Raw genomic sequence first — 17,053 nt, forward strand, 5'->3', positions numbered from 1 at the left:
TCGTATTGATTATAATCTCCATAATGTACCCACAGTATGAACCAGCCAACACCCAAAAATGGGAGGTGTGACCTCTTACAATCCTATACTCACCTCTCCTAGATATTTACTCCCTTTAAACCTAGTTTGTGTGTCTTTTTAGATGGAGTATTTTAATTCTATATGCACTGTTTAAGAGGAGAAAAAATACCTTTACCACTGCTAGGGTGGGCGTGGTGTAATTTTTTCTTAAAGAGTAAATGGCATGGTAGTTTCCTTCCACCTAAGAACTTAGAATCTGAACTTCAGATAGAGGGCCACTGCTTCTCTGGAAGTTTTGGTTTCTGCTGATTGTAACCATCACACAAATGCCTCTTGTTCTCCAGAGTTCATTGTCCAGCGCACTGCGAAGATGAGCCATCCTACTGGGCTCCGGTGTTTGGAACCAACATCTATGCAGACGTGAGTATGCTGGAATTTTCAGTGACCACCTCTCAAAACATGTTAAGACCTCAGAAACCACGTTCCAAGGTCTGGAACACCAGAAACCCAGGATCTCTCATTCCTGTGCCTCTAGCTAAATTTAGAACACCCACTTCTGTCACCGTTGCCCTAGTTTCCCAATTTATAGAGATATTAGTCCACCTAATATGCTTATGAACACAGATGCAGGTGCACCTCCTCTCACACAAACATTGTCATGGTTTGGTTAATTGGCTTCTGCTGCTCCGTTGACATGCATGTTGAATGTGAAGGCTTTCAGAGTCTAGACTCCCCAGGGACTTATTAATCTTGCAGCTCTGCTGATGCGCCTATAGATGCTGGTTCTCTCTACTCACTGTACTCCTTGGCTATGTGCTCACTTAACTAAAAGCACACAGAAGAAAACACAAGTTACACGGATGTACTGCTTGTTAATAACCAGTCTTATTATACTGGAGTCTGTTCTTCATATTTCCCCCTTAACTTTAGCAGGGAAGTGTTAGCCTGATTTTTAAAAAGTGAATCCCCCAAACATAATCTCTTCCCTCCAATTAAGTGCATGGTGACCCAGAAGATGTGAATGTGGTCACAACTCTGCCCAACAGGCTGTGTGACCTTCTTGCTAAGTCACTTACCTCTCTGTAAAATGAGCCAGCTGAGATATTCTAGTCTGGGAAAACTTCTAGATCTAAACTTCCATGTTTAGAGCGGCATCCCTCCATGTTTAAGTATGCTAATATTTTTACTCAGCCTTTTCTCATCTTCATTTTTATGGTTCTCCCCCAACCCACCCCCACCCTTGCCTCCGTCTACAGTCATTTGTTCTAGATACCTGTAAATGTGAAGTGACTGAGTTGTGCAAAATCTAAGCAACCTTCATGGCTGATCTTTTTTCCCCATGTTTATTCTTTCTTCTTTAAAGGAGTCTTTTCTTCTCAAAAGCTGTTCAGCCAAAATTGAGTTCTAAAAGTTTAATGATGGAGTAAAATAATGTATATCACTTATTACATTAAAATGTTTGAGCCAGAGTCTGCTATTAAAAGACAGAGATTTTGATTTTAAAATGATTTAAAAATAAAGGGGCCAAGTGATTCCAACCAAATGCAAAAAACAAATAAAGCAGGAGTGGCAATATTGCTGTCTGATAAAGTAGAATTTAAAGCTAAATATTCAGAGTGGTAAATATACAATGTAACTCATTATGCAATGGTTCAAAAGGTACTCTTTATGCAGATATGAAAATCAAATCTGTACGCACCAAACAACACAGCCGCTAAACATATAAAGTAAAAACAAAAAGGTTAGAAATACAAGGAGAACTTGATGAAAATTTAGTAATAACATAAAGCTACCTTTTATTATGTTTAGGTTCTTTAAAAAACACCATCTCTAGGTATTGTTATCCCCATCTTACAGAGAAGGAAATTGAGGCTCAGAATAACCTGCCCCAAATCACACAGGGGTACATGGCAAAGGTGAGATGCCATGAGGGTGTGTCTCGCTTTAGACTCTGTTCGTTCCCTACTCTGTTCTGCCTTTCTTGAATGTACCTGTGCTCACAATTACACTGATGTGAGCAAGCATGTGGGTGCAAACCTGTACACAGTCTTCAGCTACCTTGTTCACTAGGGCTCTGAGCTTTTAGAACCACAGCGCTCATGACAGGGCTTAATGCACAATAATCGTTCTATGAATGTTGAAAGGATAAATAAATGAAGATACTACGGTTGTCAATGCTTAAACAGCTATTTGGGAAACGAAAGGAGGAAGGAAGAAAGAGAAAAAGTGAGGAGGAGGCAGGGAGGGCAGAGGTAAGCAGTAAGGAGGGAAGCTCCCCACATTTCAGAGGTTCTTTTCTGGCCTCGGTTTCTAGGTCACTCTGTGTTCTGGGAAATGATGATGCCTTTTGGAAAATGTCTGTTTAGCTAAGAGATTTATTTTGGGAGAGGTGTCTCCACATCTTCAGAGGGCCCAACGGCCCCACAGTTCCTGCCTGTTCACCCAGAGCGCATTACTTGGCAGCCCCCTCTCCTTGCGGCGAGCTGAGGGCAGGAGAAGCCTAAGGGTGTGGCCTGAAGAGCAAGGTCTGGGTCAGAGGATGGGAGTTTACGCCCCAGTTACGGGGTGGTGGGCAAGCCTTCTCCCCATTTGAACCTCTGTCCTCTATCTGTCCCCCTCCCCGTCTCCCTGGGTGGTTGGATGAATTCTCACACTTGTACACGCATCAGAATCCTCTGAAGGGCTTGTTCAAACAGGCTTCTGGGCTCCGTCCCCAGCATTTCTGACTCAGTGGGTCTGGGGTGGAGCCAGAGAATCTGCATTTGCTGAAGCTGCTGGTCTGGGGCAGCACTTTGAGGACCACTAAGTTAGAGATGACAGTCCCCTGAGCTTCTCCACAGTAACAAATTATGACAGTCGTGCTGTCTGTCTTTGTAACTGGCATCTGTTGAGCAGCGCCGGTTGCCAGCCTGCACCCATCCCTTGACCTTGTGTAATCGTCACGCTCGCCCTTCCAGGCTGGTATCGTCCCATGTAGAATAGGGTGCAGCTTGCTGGCTCTGGGTGGCAGTCCTGGCTCTGCTGTTTGCAGCCGAGTGATTTGGGGCAAGTCATTTAATCTCCCTGAATCAGCCTGCCCCTCTGTTAAGAGGGAATGATAATAAGAAGAATACAGCTTATTAGGGTCACTGGGAGATTATTATATCAACTCAGGATGTTACTATTATAATACACATATTATGCAATATGTAGTATTAGATATATAAATATTATAATATATATAATATACACTCAGAACAGGGCCTGCCTTGGTAAATGCCTCCCAAAGCTACTATGATGATCCCCACCTTATACTGAGAAAACAGAGCCTCTGGGAGTTACAACAGGTCATCTGAGGCCACCCAGCCCACAAGGGGCGGAGGCAGGACTGGGCTCCAGCCCCTCTCAGGCCAGATCTCTGCTGACAGCCGCTGTTAACACATCTTCAGATACTTGTGTAGCATTGGGCCCGAGAAGGGGAAGCTGCTGAAGGGAACCAGAGCTGGTGGGAGAGGTGTGAGGGGCCGCAGGAGGGAAAGGGAAGGAGGGGTCTGCCGGAACCAGCGCCTGAAGATGGGTGTTTTGATAACAGATGCTAACTGCAACTACGGTTTGAGAAAGATCTGGCTCACAGCTCGATGTCATCACGGAAAACTAATGCGCCCCTGGTAGCAGGAATTCCTCAGGGACGGGAGGCAGAGGACGTCACTGGGCGCAGAAGCAAAGCCCAGAGCCTCTTAGCAGTGTTTAGTCGGGCCTGTGGGGGCGGCGGGTTTGCGACACCAGAGGGATCAGGTCCCTGCGGGCACTTGAACGGGAAGTAGCCCCGGGGCCTCCCTCCTGGTGACGCGGCCAGCAGAGTGAGCGATGCCTGGAGGGGCAGAAAAATGCCAGTTCTGCCCGCCTGTGAGAACAATAAGCATGTTTGTACTCACAAAGCTCACCCCATTACCGGAATTTAGAGGGACTATAAAAAGATCATTTCAGTGCAAAAGTCTCCCTGCTTCTCTGAGATGGCTGCAGATGGATTGCTTCTTAATCTTTGGGACACAAACCCTTTTGAGATCTGGAAAGCTGTGGATCCTTTCCTCAGGAAAAAAGAAAGTCTTCCTTGTCTAGACAGAGTGACCGACTGTCCCCGTTTGCCTGGGACTGAGGGCTTTCCTGCGTTCAGTGCTAAAACCAGGAAAGTCCTCGCCAGCCCTCGAGGCTCCCAGAGTTCTGCCCGCGACTTTGGGCCCTGGCGGATCCCAGAGCTCACTCGGGGCTGAGCAGCGCTGCCGTCCTCTGGGCGCTTCGTGAAGAAGGCAAGAGGCGTTAGTGCAGGATTAAAGCAGCCAGCCTTCAGTTGCTAAGAAAAGCAGACCCGAAAGCAAGAAACCCGATTCTCAGGTCTTCGCTGTGAATGTCCGCTGTGGCTCTGAGCCACCCCACCTTTATATCAGCGAGGTTAACCTCCCAGGCAGCGGGCGGGCCAGGGGACTTCTGCTGTGAGGTGTTTTTCTTCTTAGGCAAAACCAGCCCTTCTCTTCAAGGGCCTGGTATGCAGGGCTGACGGCTTGAGAAGGAAGGTGTCGTCTCTGACGCGCTGTGGGTGCAGGGCGGCCCTCACGCGCTCCAGCTGATACTCCACATTGGTGTTTTCAGAGCCCTCTTTAATCCATCTGCTCATGTCTGGTGTTAGGAATCTGTTGGATGCATTGTTTGTCCCATTCAGAGGGCAGCTCAGGGTGCATCTTCAAGACAGAGATGGCCAGGGACAGTGTAGAGGATGGGGCAGCAAGGGGAGTCAGTGGGCTGTGCCGCCCGCTCTCACAGGTGCCCTGCTTGACCCGGAAAGTGCTCTCCCCTTTGCCCCATCACTGGGCCCCCTGGATCATCCAGAACCATCTCCCCTCCTGAAGTCCGTCATTGCGTCACCTCTGCAGAGTCCTCTGGCCACGTGAGGTCACAGATTCACAGGTTCTGGGGATCAGGACGTGGACATCTTTGTGGCCATTATTCTGCTGGCCACAGATGTACAGACAATACACTCAGCCAGACCTCACTCGAAATCTCTGCAAAGCCCTTCACTGTCTGCATGGCCTTGGCAAAGTTACCGGGTCTCGCTGAACTTAAACCCAGGATTGCTGGCCTGCGAAATGGGAATACCACTAGTTATCCGTCTCGGAAGATGGGATCAGATAACACGCAAGAGGCAGTCAGCCCAGGGCCTGGCATTGAATCAGACCTGAGTGAATGTCCGCTCTGCTTACTGTGAAGGATGCCATTCACCCGACGGACGGATTAGCTCAGCTGTGACTGCAGGCCTGGCTGCACCCGAGTCACCAGACACATGTTTAAAATGCCGAGTCTTGGCTTCACCTCAGAAGAGTTGAATCTGGTGGGGCTGGGAGGCGAGGGGGCCCTGGGCACAGTCCTCATGTCCCGACGCTGCAGGGGGCTCTGAGTTGCAGGCTGATTGAGACCCACTGTCAAGGCCAGTGTTGGATTCTGGCACAGACCAGATGACAGGGTCATAGAGGTGGCAGGAATGTCACCTACCCAGTGCTTAACCCGGAGCGTGCATCAGAATCGCCTGGCCCTTCTCTGGAAGACCTGAAATCGGCAGGTCAGGGGGTGGCCAGGAGCCTGCAGTCTTAGCAAGGTCTGGCACCCCCACCTTTGAATGAATTTCCGCAATTTTAAGAAATGCTAATTACTCTCAGACACTCCATCCTGAAGACCATTTTTCTACTAGATAAGTTAAGAACCTAATGAAAATGTTATTTGAGGGCTTTATGACCCAGGAACTGGACTTCTTGACAGCCCTAGAAGACAGCACATCCTGACCCTGCTTGAAACCCAGCAGGTCCCTAAGCCCCAGCACAAACCTGATGCCCAGTGTGGACCCCACAGCCTGGTCTGGCCTCCTCCGCCATGCCCCGCCTGACTCACCACATCCCAGCCACCCTGGCCCTCTTTCTGCTCCTTGGACACAAAGAGTTCCCTCCTACCCCAGGGCCTTTGCACGCGCTGCCCCCTGCCTGGGATGCTCTGTTCGCAGATATTCCCACGGCTGTGGCTGGTTCTTTTTGTCATTTAGATCCAAGCTCAAATGTTACATCATTAGCCATCTTCCCTGGTTAACTGTTCTGAAAGAGCCCCCGCTAGCTGGTCATTTTATCTCATTATCTGTTTTTATATTCTTAGCTGCAGTTGTTTGTGTATTTATTTACTAGTCTGTCTCCCTCGACTCCATGAAGGCAATGCCCTGCTCCCCACTGAACTCCCCTGCATCTAGTACAGTGCCTGGCACTCAGAAAATATTGCTGAACAACTGAACAAAATAAATGGATGATGGATGCCTGGTCTTTCTGGAGAGACCACAGAGGAATCACAGTGGTTATTTCCTAAGGGCAGGGGGGCCGGCACCCCACCCACTAGGCCACCGATGGCCAGCCCTTTACTTCACCTGGCAGCCCAACTGCCTTGCCACTGACCATGGTCCCTCCTGTGCTTTCAGACGTCCAGCATCTGCAAGACAGCCGTGCACGCAGGCGTCCTCAGGAGCGAGAGTGGGGGCTACGTGGATGTAATGCCCGTCGATAAAAAGAAGACCTACGTGGGCTCACTCAGGAACGGAGTTCAATCTGAAAGGTAGGGATGTGACCTCTGACTCTTGACGCCCACACAGCCAAGGGCGGCCCCTGGGGGGCCTGGGAGGAGATCCAAAGACGTGGCCCCATGAAATAAAACCCGGGGAAGCTTGCATCAGTCCCTACCAGAACACAGAAGACAGGCCTGTTGTTCTCTATTCCTTTCTTTTTTCAAAGTGAGAACGTTTTCTATGACTGCATGTTTTTGTAGAAAATTTAGAAACTGCCAGATAAGCCCAGAGAAAAGCAATCATCCGTAACGTGTTAGCTGGGGGGCGTTGCTGTTAGATTTCTGGTGTGAATCCCTCTGGCCTTTTCCTGTGTGTGTGAGCCTGCGTTTTCTCCCCCACGAAACAAATGGGTTCAAATTATGGTTACATAATGGTTATGTGTAGCTACATTGTAATATAGTTCCATTTTGTTGCTCATGAAACAGGGAAGAATCTAGAGGCCTACAGAATAGGCTCTGCTGCTTACCAGCTTTGTGGCCCTGAGCAAGCCACCCCATTTCCTTGGACCTCAGTTTTCTCATCTGTGACATGGGAAAAACAATGACCTCTCCCTCGAAGAGCTGTTGGGAGGATTCATCGCAATGCCTGTCTAGTGCCTGACAGAAATAAGTGCTCAGGAAGTGAGGGTTATATTTAATACTCTGTATTTTCACTTACTAGATCATAGAGGTCGCTCCTAGAATCTACTCCCACGTGTCCCTGCTGCCTAGGGCGTCCCGATGAGCGCGGCACACCTCCCGTCCCACTTGGTCATTTAAGCTCTTTGCACCCTGGGGGCGGCTGTCGCTCTGAGGAACATCCTTACTAGGGCACATGTCACGATCACGATTGTATCCTTAAACCCCTGGAAGAGGTATTTCTGGATCAAAGACTGTGCAGGCTTCTAACGCTGTAGGCACACCTCTCCAGAATGTTCTTTAGAAAGGGCGCAGCGCTGTTTCAGGGTGCCAGTCCATGTTCTGGCACATGCTGCTCACCCTCACCTGTGTCTCTGTTGTCCATGGAAGCAAGTCGCAGGCCTTGGAACCCAGAGACCCAGGCCTGGGGGTTCCTCTTGAGCGCTCCGAGGTCAAACAAGGCACCAGCCCTTCCCAGGCCTCAGTTCTTTTATCTGTGAAATGGGAATGATCATCACACATTCCAGGGCAGATCCCACTTGGGGCATGTAGTCCTTTCTGGGGCTGTTGTCACAAAGTGCCACAGGCTGGGGGCTTAAACCAGATGCCGTCTCACAGCCCTGGGGGCCGCAAGTCCGAGGCCGAGGTGTTGACGGGCCTGGCTCCCCCGCAGCCTCTCTCCTTGGTGTGTGGATGCCGCCCTCTCCTGTGTCCTCATGGTCGCCCCTCTGTAAGGGTGGGTCTGTGTCCTGACCTCCCCTCAGAAGGACCCCAGTCACAGGAGCAGGCCCCACCCTAATGACCTCATATGGACCAAATCACCTCCTTCAAGGCCACCACCCCTTGCACAGTCGCATTCTGAGGGACTGAGGGTTAGGACTTCCAACGTAGGGCCGTGGAGGAGGACCCAGCTGAGCCCATAACAGAGGGGAATGCTGCGTTTGGGGTCCCCTTTAGACAAGGGGTATAAGTCAGGACTATAACGTGTCCTGGGCCCCTTGAAGCTTAAGCTTTCACGACTTCTTGGGCTTGGCCTCCAGCCTGGCCCTCACATCCTCCTTGGGGAACTTTGGAGCCTCATGATGCCGTCCTGAAGATGTGTACTGTCAGGTGACCCGGAGTCCTGGGTCCGACTTCCCAGGGGCCCTGCACGGTAACACTGCCACCAGCCTGGGCTGCTAGGGTTAATAACTTCTGCAGTTTCTCCTTCCACGTGTGCAGCCTTTGTGTGGGAAAAGCTTAATGAAGGGAAATTCCACTGATTTAATGGGAGGGAAATGAAGCAGCTTGATTAGGTGGAATTTCCTGGCCAGGCGGGAAAGAAATCCCAGGATACCCGTCTACTGAGCACTTTGTACTCCTTTAAGAGCAAACGGTTTTGTGAGAAGTGCAGTAGCCGGCTTGGTTCTCTGCCTGTCTCTCCCTGGGAGCTTTTCAGCAGCTCCCTGAGGGCTATGACAAGGACTAATTGGGCGGCCCCCACAGGTGGGCCAGGGAACCAGGAGGGGGTCCCCAAGGTGGCTTTTTTCCCTACTATCAGCCCCCACCCGCATGTGCTGGGGAGGCCAGGCCCATGGTCCTTTCTCTGTTCCAGAGGGACCCGCCTGAGTTGCTGCTGTCATTATAAGTACCTCCCAGGCAGCCTCTCCCTGGCCTGAGAGCGGCTGACGCCCACTGCGCTGTGCAGAAAGCTTCAGTTTCCACAGCCCCTGCAGGGTTCAGACCCTGCTTCCCTTCCTTCCTGGATTCTTTCTCCCAGGCCTGCAGGCATGGAATCTGGAAGGATGCTTGAATGAGTTCCTCAAAGTCCTGTGACTCAGTTTCCCAGCCTGTAAAGGGGGAATGACAGCACCGACACCCTGGGGGGCAGCTAGGCAGGAGTGGGTCTCAGTGGGTCCCCCCAGCCCAGCAGCGTGCAGACCCACCCAGAGCTGGCTAGGAGAGCAAGTTCTCGGGCCCACCCCCAGCCTGCTGACTGAGACACTCTGGGACTGGGCTCGGCAGTCTGTGGGCACACGCCCTGCGGGGTCCTGGTGCACGCAGAGGGCGAAAGCTGTTACCATGAGGGTGGGTGGAGGTGACCGTGTCCTGACACCCACAGTCAGCGCCGTGCATGATCCTGATACTTGGTGACGGTCACTTGTTTAGAACACATTGGCAGCCTGCCAGGACCGGTGCTGGGCACCGTGGGCACTGAGAGGAGGGAGTCCACTTGCACGTACAGAGGGAAGAGGCCAGGCCAGGCAGCACTTGGGTCCACTGGCGTTAGGGACCCTGCTCCATGGTTCGCCAGCTGGGTGTCCTTGGGCAGGCAGTCTCCCCAAGACACGGTCCCTCCTGCAGGGCTCTTAACCTGTGGTTCATAGGAAGTGGCCTGTAAACCTGGCGGCCCTCGTTTCTGTGACGTAACTTCTAAGGTGTGTTGCAAACCCCGAGACACTGTGTTTCTTTTCACATGGGGTCAGGTGGCTCAACACTAAGCAGCAGCCTGGGTGGACTGTGTGCAGGACGAGGGAGAGGGCATCGTACAGGAATTGTTCTGCATGCACTTACCCACCAGAGTTATACCCTCAGTGAGACCCTCAGCACAGACCCCCCAGGGAACAGCCACATCTGTGCCCTCACGGACCTGTTGTCCAGTGGGGGGACAGACGATGCAGGAAAACTTCAGTAGCAGGGCACAGGGTGACCTTGTACAAAAATAGGTGCAGGAGCTCAGCCCAACAGGCAGGACCCCATCTAACTGTCTGGAGGCGCCTCCTTGGTGGCGTGGCTCCAGCAGAGACGAGGCGCGGCCATACGCCCATCCTCTCCTTGGTTAGGTGGGACTTTAGCAGCCCGATTCACAGAGACTGGGGCTGGGAAACCTCCCTGGAGCCTGTTCCCATTAGGGACTGTGGGAACCAAGCCTGGGGCTGGAGGGTAGCTCTGTCCCCAGTGGCTGCTGGGACCCTAGAGTGGTCACAGTCAGTCCCCAGGGAGAAGTGGCCGGACATATTGTGATCCATTCACAGCACACTCCTCTAAATTTAGGAAATCCTTCAATCAAACAAACAAAATCCTCCTGAACAGAATTCTCAGCACTTGGGCCAGAAGTCGGTTCCACTTCGAAGTGGCTTTGGTTTGGCAGTGGTCTTGTTTTAGAAGAGGATTTCCTGAAAGTTTTGGAAGATGACAGGGCAGAACTGGGGTAACGTAAGAGGACAGGTGCCTTCTCTCTCAGCCACGTGCCCCTGAAGGCTGGCAGAGGAAGGAGACGGTGTCCAGAGCAACTTGTGATGTTGGGAACTGGGGTTTGTCCACATATTCTCAGGAAGCAGCTGGACATCTGAAGAAATATTGATTCAGGCTTTTTTCTTAGACCACGACCGTTTTTTAGGACAGATTTCACAAGGAGATTGGAGTAATGATAGGTAACATTCTTGCCTCTTGGTTTTAACAAACATAACCCATATCCAGAGGTAGATGGTATATATGTGGATGGACTTCCATCAGAATAGCAGATTGATTCAATAAGCATTTATGGGACAGCTGCTGTGTGCTGGGCACTGCCCCAGGGGCTGGGGCCACAGCAGGGACAGCAGAGACAAGTCTTCCCGGGCTCTGGGGCTCCCGTCCACTGTGGCATGTCCAGCAGACACATATAGGATTTTAAAGTTTCTCATAGCCACAGGAAAAAGAAACAGAAGGGAAAATTTTAAATAAATTTTTGTTTAACCCAGTATAACAAGTAAGTATCAATAGGAAAATTATTGATAAAAAATTTGCATTCCTTTTTTTCTCCATAAGATCTCGGGAGATCTTGGTGTGTATTTTATACATAAAGCCCATCTCAGTTTGGATGAGCCACACTGCAGGCACACCGGGCAGCCCAGCCGTGGGCGTCCCCAGGGCCGGGGGTCTGAAAATCTCTCCATGTGTCAAGAAAGTCTAGGACGCAGAAGGTGCTGAGCTGCTACCTCTGGGTCTACTGAGCTCTGCACTCTCCCCCAAGCCGGGCTGCACCAAGGCTGGCCATGTGCTCGGCTCCCTTTGCAGCGCAGACTTTCTCTCCCCCCACCCATTGCCCAGTGTTCTCAGATCTGAACGCACGTTAGCTCCTCTAATCTCCCGACAGCAACATGAGGCAGGGGCAGCAGTTACCCCCATTTTACCAGTAAGGATAGGGAGGCACAGAGAGGTTAAGTGACTTGCCCAAAGCCATCCAGCTAACAAGGAGCAGAGCTGGGACTTGAACCTAGCATCCACCCTGTTGACTCCTTATTTCAGACAAGTCACTGCACTTGGGGTACAGGCCCTTCCCAGAATACTTGGGATACTTGTTTCTAACTTAAAAAATATTTGTTAGAAAAGAAATATATAACTTAATATTTAAATAGTAAGTCTAGGGAGCAGAAAGCAAGAGTCCCCCATAGGCACCCCCTTACTCTGCTCATTGCTTATTTAAAGCTTTTTCAGACTTTTCCCCCATATATAAAAATAAAAATGGAGATCGTCCTATACACACTATACTGAAACTTTTTCCCCTAAAAAAATATTTTATATTTCATGAACTATGATGCAGTGATGTGTATTTCATGAATGACTCCTTTCATGGGAGTAATTCTATCATCACTGCATGTGCACCCGGTGTGTGCCAGACACACCTGCGTCTTCCTGATGGGGGATGAGGTTTAAGCCCAGTAGGAATGACGGAGTTCACCCCGTGGGTGCACAGCCCTGAGCCGGAGGCGTCCCCTGGATGCGCTCAGCAGCTTTTTACAATGTCCCTGTGGAGTGGGTACTTTTATGAACCCTGTTCTACAGATGTGGAGAACTGATGCTTTGGGAAGTGGGTTAATCAGCCCAAGGTGCTGCAGACAAAACCTGAAGCTGTGTCTGTCTGACTCTTGAATTTTCCTGAAAGATCAGTAGATGGGTGAGACTCTGGGAGAACAGGGTTTGGAATCCTAAAAAAACTGGAAATAAACACACACACACACATGCATATAACATATACATACATATACACAAACATGTGCATGCATACAGATAAATAATATTTCTTAATTAAGAAGTTGTTTATTTCAAAAGCCAACAGAATACAAGTGTTCCTCTTCTGCTGTCCTTTTAGCACTGGGTTCCATGACCCCGTGCGGCGAGCTGCCAACTTGTGGGCAGGTCCTCGGTTCCTCCCAGGCCAGGTCACCCTGCTTCTAGAACTGCCAGCTGTCCTCTGTCTTAACTCCAGTCTGTGTCATGTGGTACCAGATGGCATTCCACGCCCCAGAGTAATCTTCACCGGCAGGGGCGGTCCTGCAGGGCGCAGCCCCCTGGACCTCCACCTCCTGCCTCCCCAGGGGCTCCAGCATCTGGGGGTGGCCAGTGTCATCCTCAGGGATGGTGGAGCCACAGCCCATCTGTTCAAGAGAATGGTTAGGAAAGGGTCCCGGAGCCTCGACAGACCTGGGTCCACATCCCCGCTGCACCTGGAATAGGTGTTGGATTTAGACAGATGGCGTCACCCCCCAGAGTCCTAGTGCCCTTCTGTGAGCGAGAAGAGCTAGAAGGGCTCGTGGGGTGGCTGCGAGGCGTGGGCAGGGTGGATGGCGTAAAGGACTTGGGCACGCGTGGGACACGCATGTTGGGCTGAGCCGCTGCACAGGGGTGAGAGGTAGCGCCCAGGGCGGGGGAGCGGCCGCAGGAGGGCCAAGAATCAGCCTCCAGGGCTGAGTTGGTGACACCCCCTGAGGCTACCGACACTGGGCATTTCTCAGAGGACCGTCACAGCTCAGCTCCAACAGATGAACGTTCCTCGGGAGCTGAGTCAGCGGAAGGGAACTTCCAGAAGCTTCCTGGGCCAATTCAGGTTCTTTCCCAGTTCTAGAGGAATATTTTTGTCTTGACTTTTGTCTCTTTCTCTTTCTTTCTCTCTCTCTCTGCCTTGCTTCCTCCCTCCCTTTTTCTCCTTTTTAAAATAAGATTACAGAAACTTCATGAAATTCTGAAAATAATGTTAAGAAATTGCTATCCTTGAAAATCCCCTGTCCAGAAACAACCAGTGTAAACATTCTGGTATGTTTCCTTCCAGATTTTTTTCTGTTTACACACAAACACCTGATTTCTTGGTGGTCTGTTTTTGTCTTTTACCAAAAAAGCATCAGCCTGTCTGTGTCATTTCAATGTCTGCACACTATGCCACTGTGCAGACACGCTGCTGTTTCTTTACCCTGCTGGCGGACATCCACTTTGCTTCCTTTTTTTCTTACTGTAATAAGCAACACGGCAAAGAACACCTTTGCACAAGCCCGTGGGCCTTTCCTGACCACTGCTTTGGGTCACTTCCTTTTAGCAGAACGGCCACATTCGATCTCCTGTAACGCTCAGTGTGTCTCTCTCCTGTTTAAATGCTGCCCCCAATGGCTTCCTACTGTGATAAGAATAAACTCCGTTCCCCTTACCACGCGAGGTCACCCTGATGTGACCCCCACCTGCTCCTCCGCCCTCCCAGCACCCTGCCCCTCAGCACAGCACCTCGCGCTGGCCCTCTGTCTGTTCCTCAAACACAGCAAGGCCATTCTCACCTCAGGGCTTTTATCCCTGCTGCTGTCTGACCTGGAACCCCCAGCTCCTATCTTTTCCTGTGGCTGGGTCCCCCCTGTCATTCAGGCCTGCACACGCCGCCACTCCCTGAGGACGCACTCCCCTGCCATTGCCTCACAGCCGCGCTCCTCCTCCCCGATCCCCCCCAACCCTGTCAGCCCCTGCGGTCTTCCTCCCGGGGCCATCTCTCTCTGAAATTATTTCTTAGGCATAGTCAGTGTTTATCTCCCACACCCAGAAGGTAAGCTCCACAAGGGCAAGAACCCCATCAGTTTTGTTGACCCCATGTCCCCAGCACCAAACCCAGTGCCCACCCGGCACATTGTAGGTGCTCAGCAAGCATGCTTTGAATGACAGACCCGTTGCTGAGCTCAGGAATTTATTCAGAACTGGTTGAGGAGTCTTAAATAACTGTTATGAAAATTGTTCAATACCTTTTATGAAAAATGCTCAGAAATGCTGTGCCAGTTTACACTCTCTTCGTGTTTGTGTGTGAATTTCAAACTAATCCAAAGAGAAAACCAGAGGGCAAGAGTTAGAAGAGAAGGGCGGGAGGGTTATTTTATAATTGGTCAAATCACACTTGTTTTTCATCAGACGTGCACAGCTGTCAACTTAGCAGAACTAGAGCATAGAAAATGTTTGAGGCATGAACAAATGGGGCCCTCCCCAAAGGCTTTTTTGGGCACCCCAACCAAGAGGAATTGTCTGCCTGGGGCAGTGGACGGGGCCGACACTGGGTGTCGCAATGGCACCCCGACATCCTCAGTGCACTGCTTGATGTGTTAGGAAATACACACCCCACTCAGCAGGCATGCTCATGCCTCTCAGGTGGCTGGGCTGCTCGATGGGGGTGATGGTAAGTCTGGGTGAGCCACCCAGGGGTTGCCTCCAGGGCAAGCCATCCTTGGGGTTCCTGCCTGGATGAAAGCCCAAACAGGCCCCTGGTCCCTGAGTTGCTTGGGGCCCCCTGACTGGGAGAACCTGCTGCCCCACAGAATTTCCAGTAATAAGTCAGAGACAAAAACCCTGGTATTTTTCCCCAGCATGGTTTGCCCACCCCATGGAATAGCCCTGTGGCTCGGGGCAGTTCCCCGAGACTATTTATTTGGGCAGAGAATCCAGAGAAATCTTGCATCTTCTCCCAGAAGCCTGAGGAGAGCCCTGGAACATGAGCTTCCCAGAGACCAGGAGGGCAGCTGGGTCAGCCCCAGCCCCTGCAGAGCCAGGCTCGCCACCCCATGGCCTTGTGGGGAGGCTGCCAGCGGCTGGCATGTTGCTGCGTCTGGACCCGGCTTCTCATCACAGCTCCATCTCGCCAAGCACTCCCATCTGATACACATCTCAGAGGTTCAGTCCCAGGGTGGCCAAAAGCATGGAGCTGCTGCAGGGGAAGGTGGTGAGCAGGAATCCCATGCAGCCTGCCTCCTGGGGTTGCTGACCCTCAGCAGTCTGAGAGGGTGAGGGCCATTCACCTAGTTCCACGATTTCTATTCTGGGGCCCTCTTGTCTGCAGCAGGCACTTTACAGGAAATTGTGCCTAACTCATGGCTGCACTGTTGTTAATCTTGTGCTCAGACTCATTCATAATAAGTAAATGCAAATTAAAACTGTAACTGGATGCCATTCCTTACTTTTGATGGGCTGAGAACCAAAAGCCAGAATACTGCTCTACTGGCAAGCACATGTGTTCAACGGACTGCCTCGTGCACTGTTGATGGCGTCGTCCGTTGGCACAGGCTCTCGGAAGGGCAATTTGACACGCTGTCCAAATCACAAATGTGTGTTTCCTTGGCTCTGGGATTCCACTCCTTGGAAGACAAGGTTGCTCTCCGTGCCATTGCTTGCAAAAGCAAAGGGTTTGAATTCACTGAATATCAAAGAACAGGGACCCAGTTAACCCAATGGAATGGTGTGCGGTTGAATGAAAAGCAATGAGGAGGCCCGTTATGCACAGAAAGCTGTTTAAGACAATCACGAGTGTCCACGAGGAGGTGGAGAAACCGGAAGCCCCTGGGGCACTGCTGGTGGGAACGTACAGTGGTGCAGCTACGGAGGAAAACAGCTTGGCAGTTTTTTAAAAAAGCTGAATATACATTGAACATTCAACCTGGCAATTCTGCTCCCAGGCCTGTACCCACAAGAGTGTGTCCACACAGACACTTGTAGACAAATGCTCATAGCAGCATTATTCACAACAGCCCCAAATGGAAAGAATTCAGCGTCCATCAGCTGAGGAATGGATAAATAAAATGCAGGCTGTCCCTATAATGGAATATTGTTTGGCAATATAAAGGAAAGAAGTACTGATTCATACATACTCCAGCATGAATGAACCTTGAGAGCGTGACGCTAAGTGAAAGAAGCCAGTCCCAAAGGCCAAATATTATATGATCCCACTGAGACAAAAATGTCCAGAAGAGGCAAATCCGTAGAGACAGAAGTTGCCAGGGCCTGGCAGAAAGCAGGGGGAATTTATTATAAGTGGACCTGAAAGATCTTTTGGGGTGATGTGATGATCTAAAACTGGGCTGTGGACATGATTGCAAAACCCTATAAAAATCACTGAATTGTACACTTAAAAAGGGTGAATTTTATGGCGTATTATACCTCCCTAGAGCTGTTCTGAAAAACTTTTAGTCAACTTAAGGTTTTAACTCCTATCTTAAGAGGGTAGTTTTTTCTAGCTGTATGGCCATGGGTAAGTCAGTTAACTTCTCATTGCCCTCATTTCCTGACCTGCAAAATAGGGATACTATCACACTTCCCGAGGAAGGAGGTTAAAAAGGCGTCTGCAAAGTACTTCGCACAGTGCTGGGCACAAAATCTGCCCCATTGTAGTACCAGTGGCACATGCATTATAGCTATAATGTCATCCTGTTCATCAGTTGGACAGACGGCTGGCATTTGGTTTGACAGGTGGTTGCAGAAACCAGGCAGAAGTCTTGGAGGATGAGATCAATTCAGACAGACTGGGGCCAGTAAATCCTGGAGTTGAAAGAAAATAACTTAACACCCCTGACCTAGATTCAGAACCAGGCCCCTTTGCAGAGAGAGTGGAATTTGCCAGCTGTTCCTGGCTGGGGCTGGCTCCGTTTGCATCAGCTTCAGAGAAATGTCCCCCAGCCTGTGGGACACGGGGGGCGCTCGGCTCTCCCTTCTCAGCACAAGTCCCTGTAGAAGGCCCTGCAGATCTTTCTGTAAC

General features: G+C 50.7%; 1 protein-coding gene across 5 annotated transcripts in view; it reads left to right on the forward strand.

Annotated features, from left to right (window-relative positions):
* Positions 1-17,053, forward strand: part of CRISPLD2 (cysteine rich secretory protein LCCL domain containing 2) — a 60,612-nt gene that overhangs the window by 41,049 nt on the left and 2,510 nt on the right. For 2 of the 5 annotated variants that reach the window (XR_001855872.3, XM_017677695.3), the window contains exons 13-14: positions 366-441; positions 6,506-6,639. Coding sequence is in view for 4 of the 5 variants with exons in the window: in XM_017677695.3 (XP_017533184.3) it covers positions 366-441; positions 6,506-6,639 (210 nt within the window). In the remaining variant the exon portion in view is untranslated. Of the gene's footprint in view, positions 1-365; positions 442-6,505; positions 6,640-14,894; positions 17,043-17,053 lie in introns of those variants that run through there. The other 3 variants (XM_073226628.1, XM_036993820.2, XM_073226629.1) reach the window with 3 other exon arrangements.

Source organism: Manis javanica, chromosome 17, assembly GCF_040802235.1.
Source record: "Manis javanica isolate MJ-LG chromosome 17, MJ_LKY, whole genome shotgun sequence".
Lineage (NCBI taxonomy): Eukaryota > Metazoa > Chordata > Mammalia > Pholidota > Manidae > Manis > Manis javanica.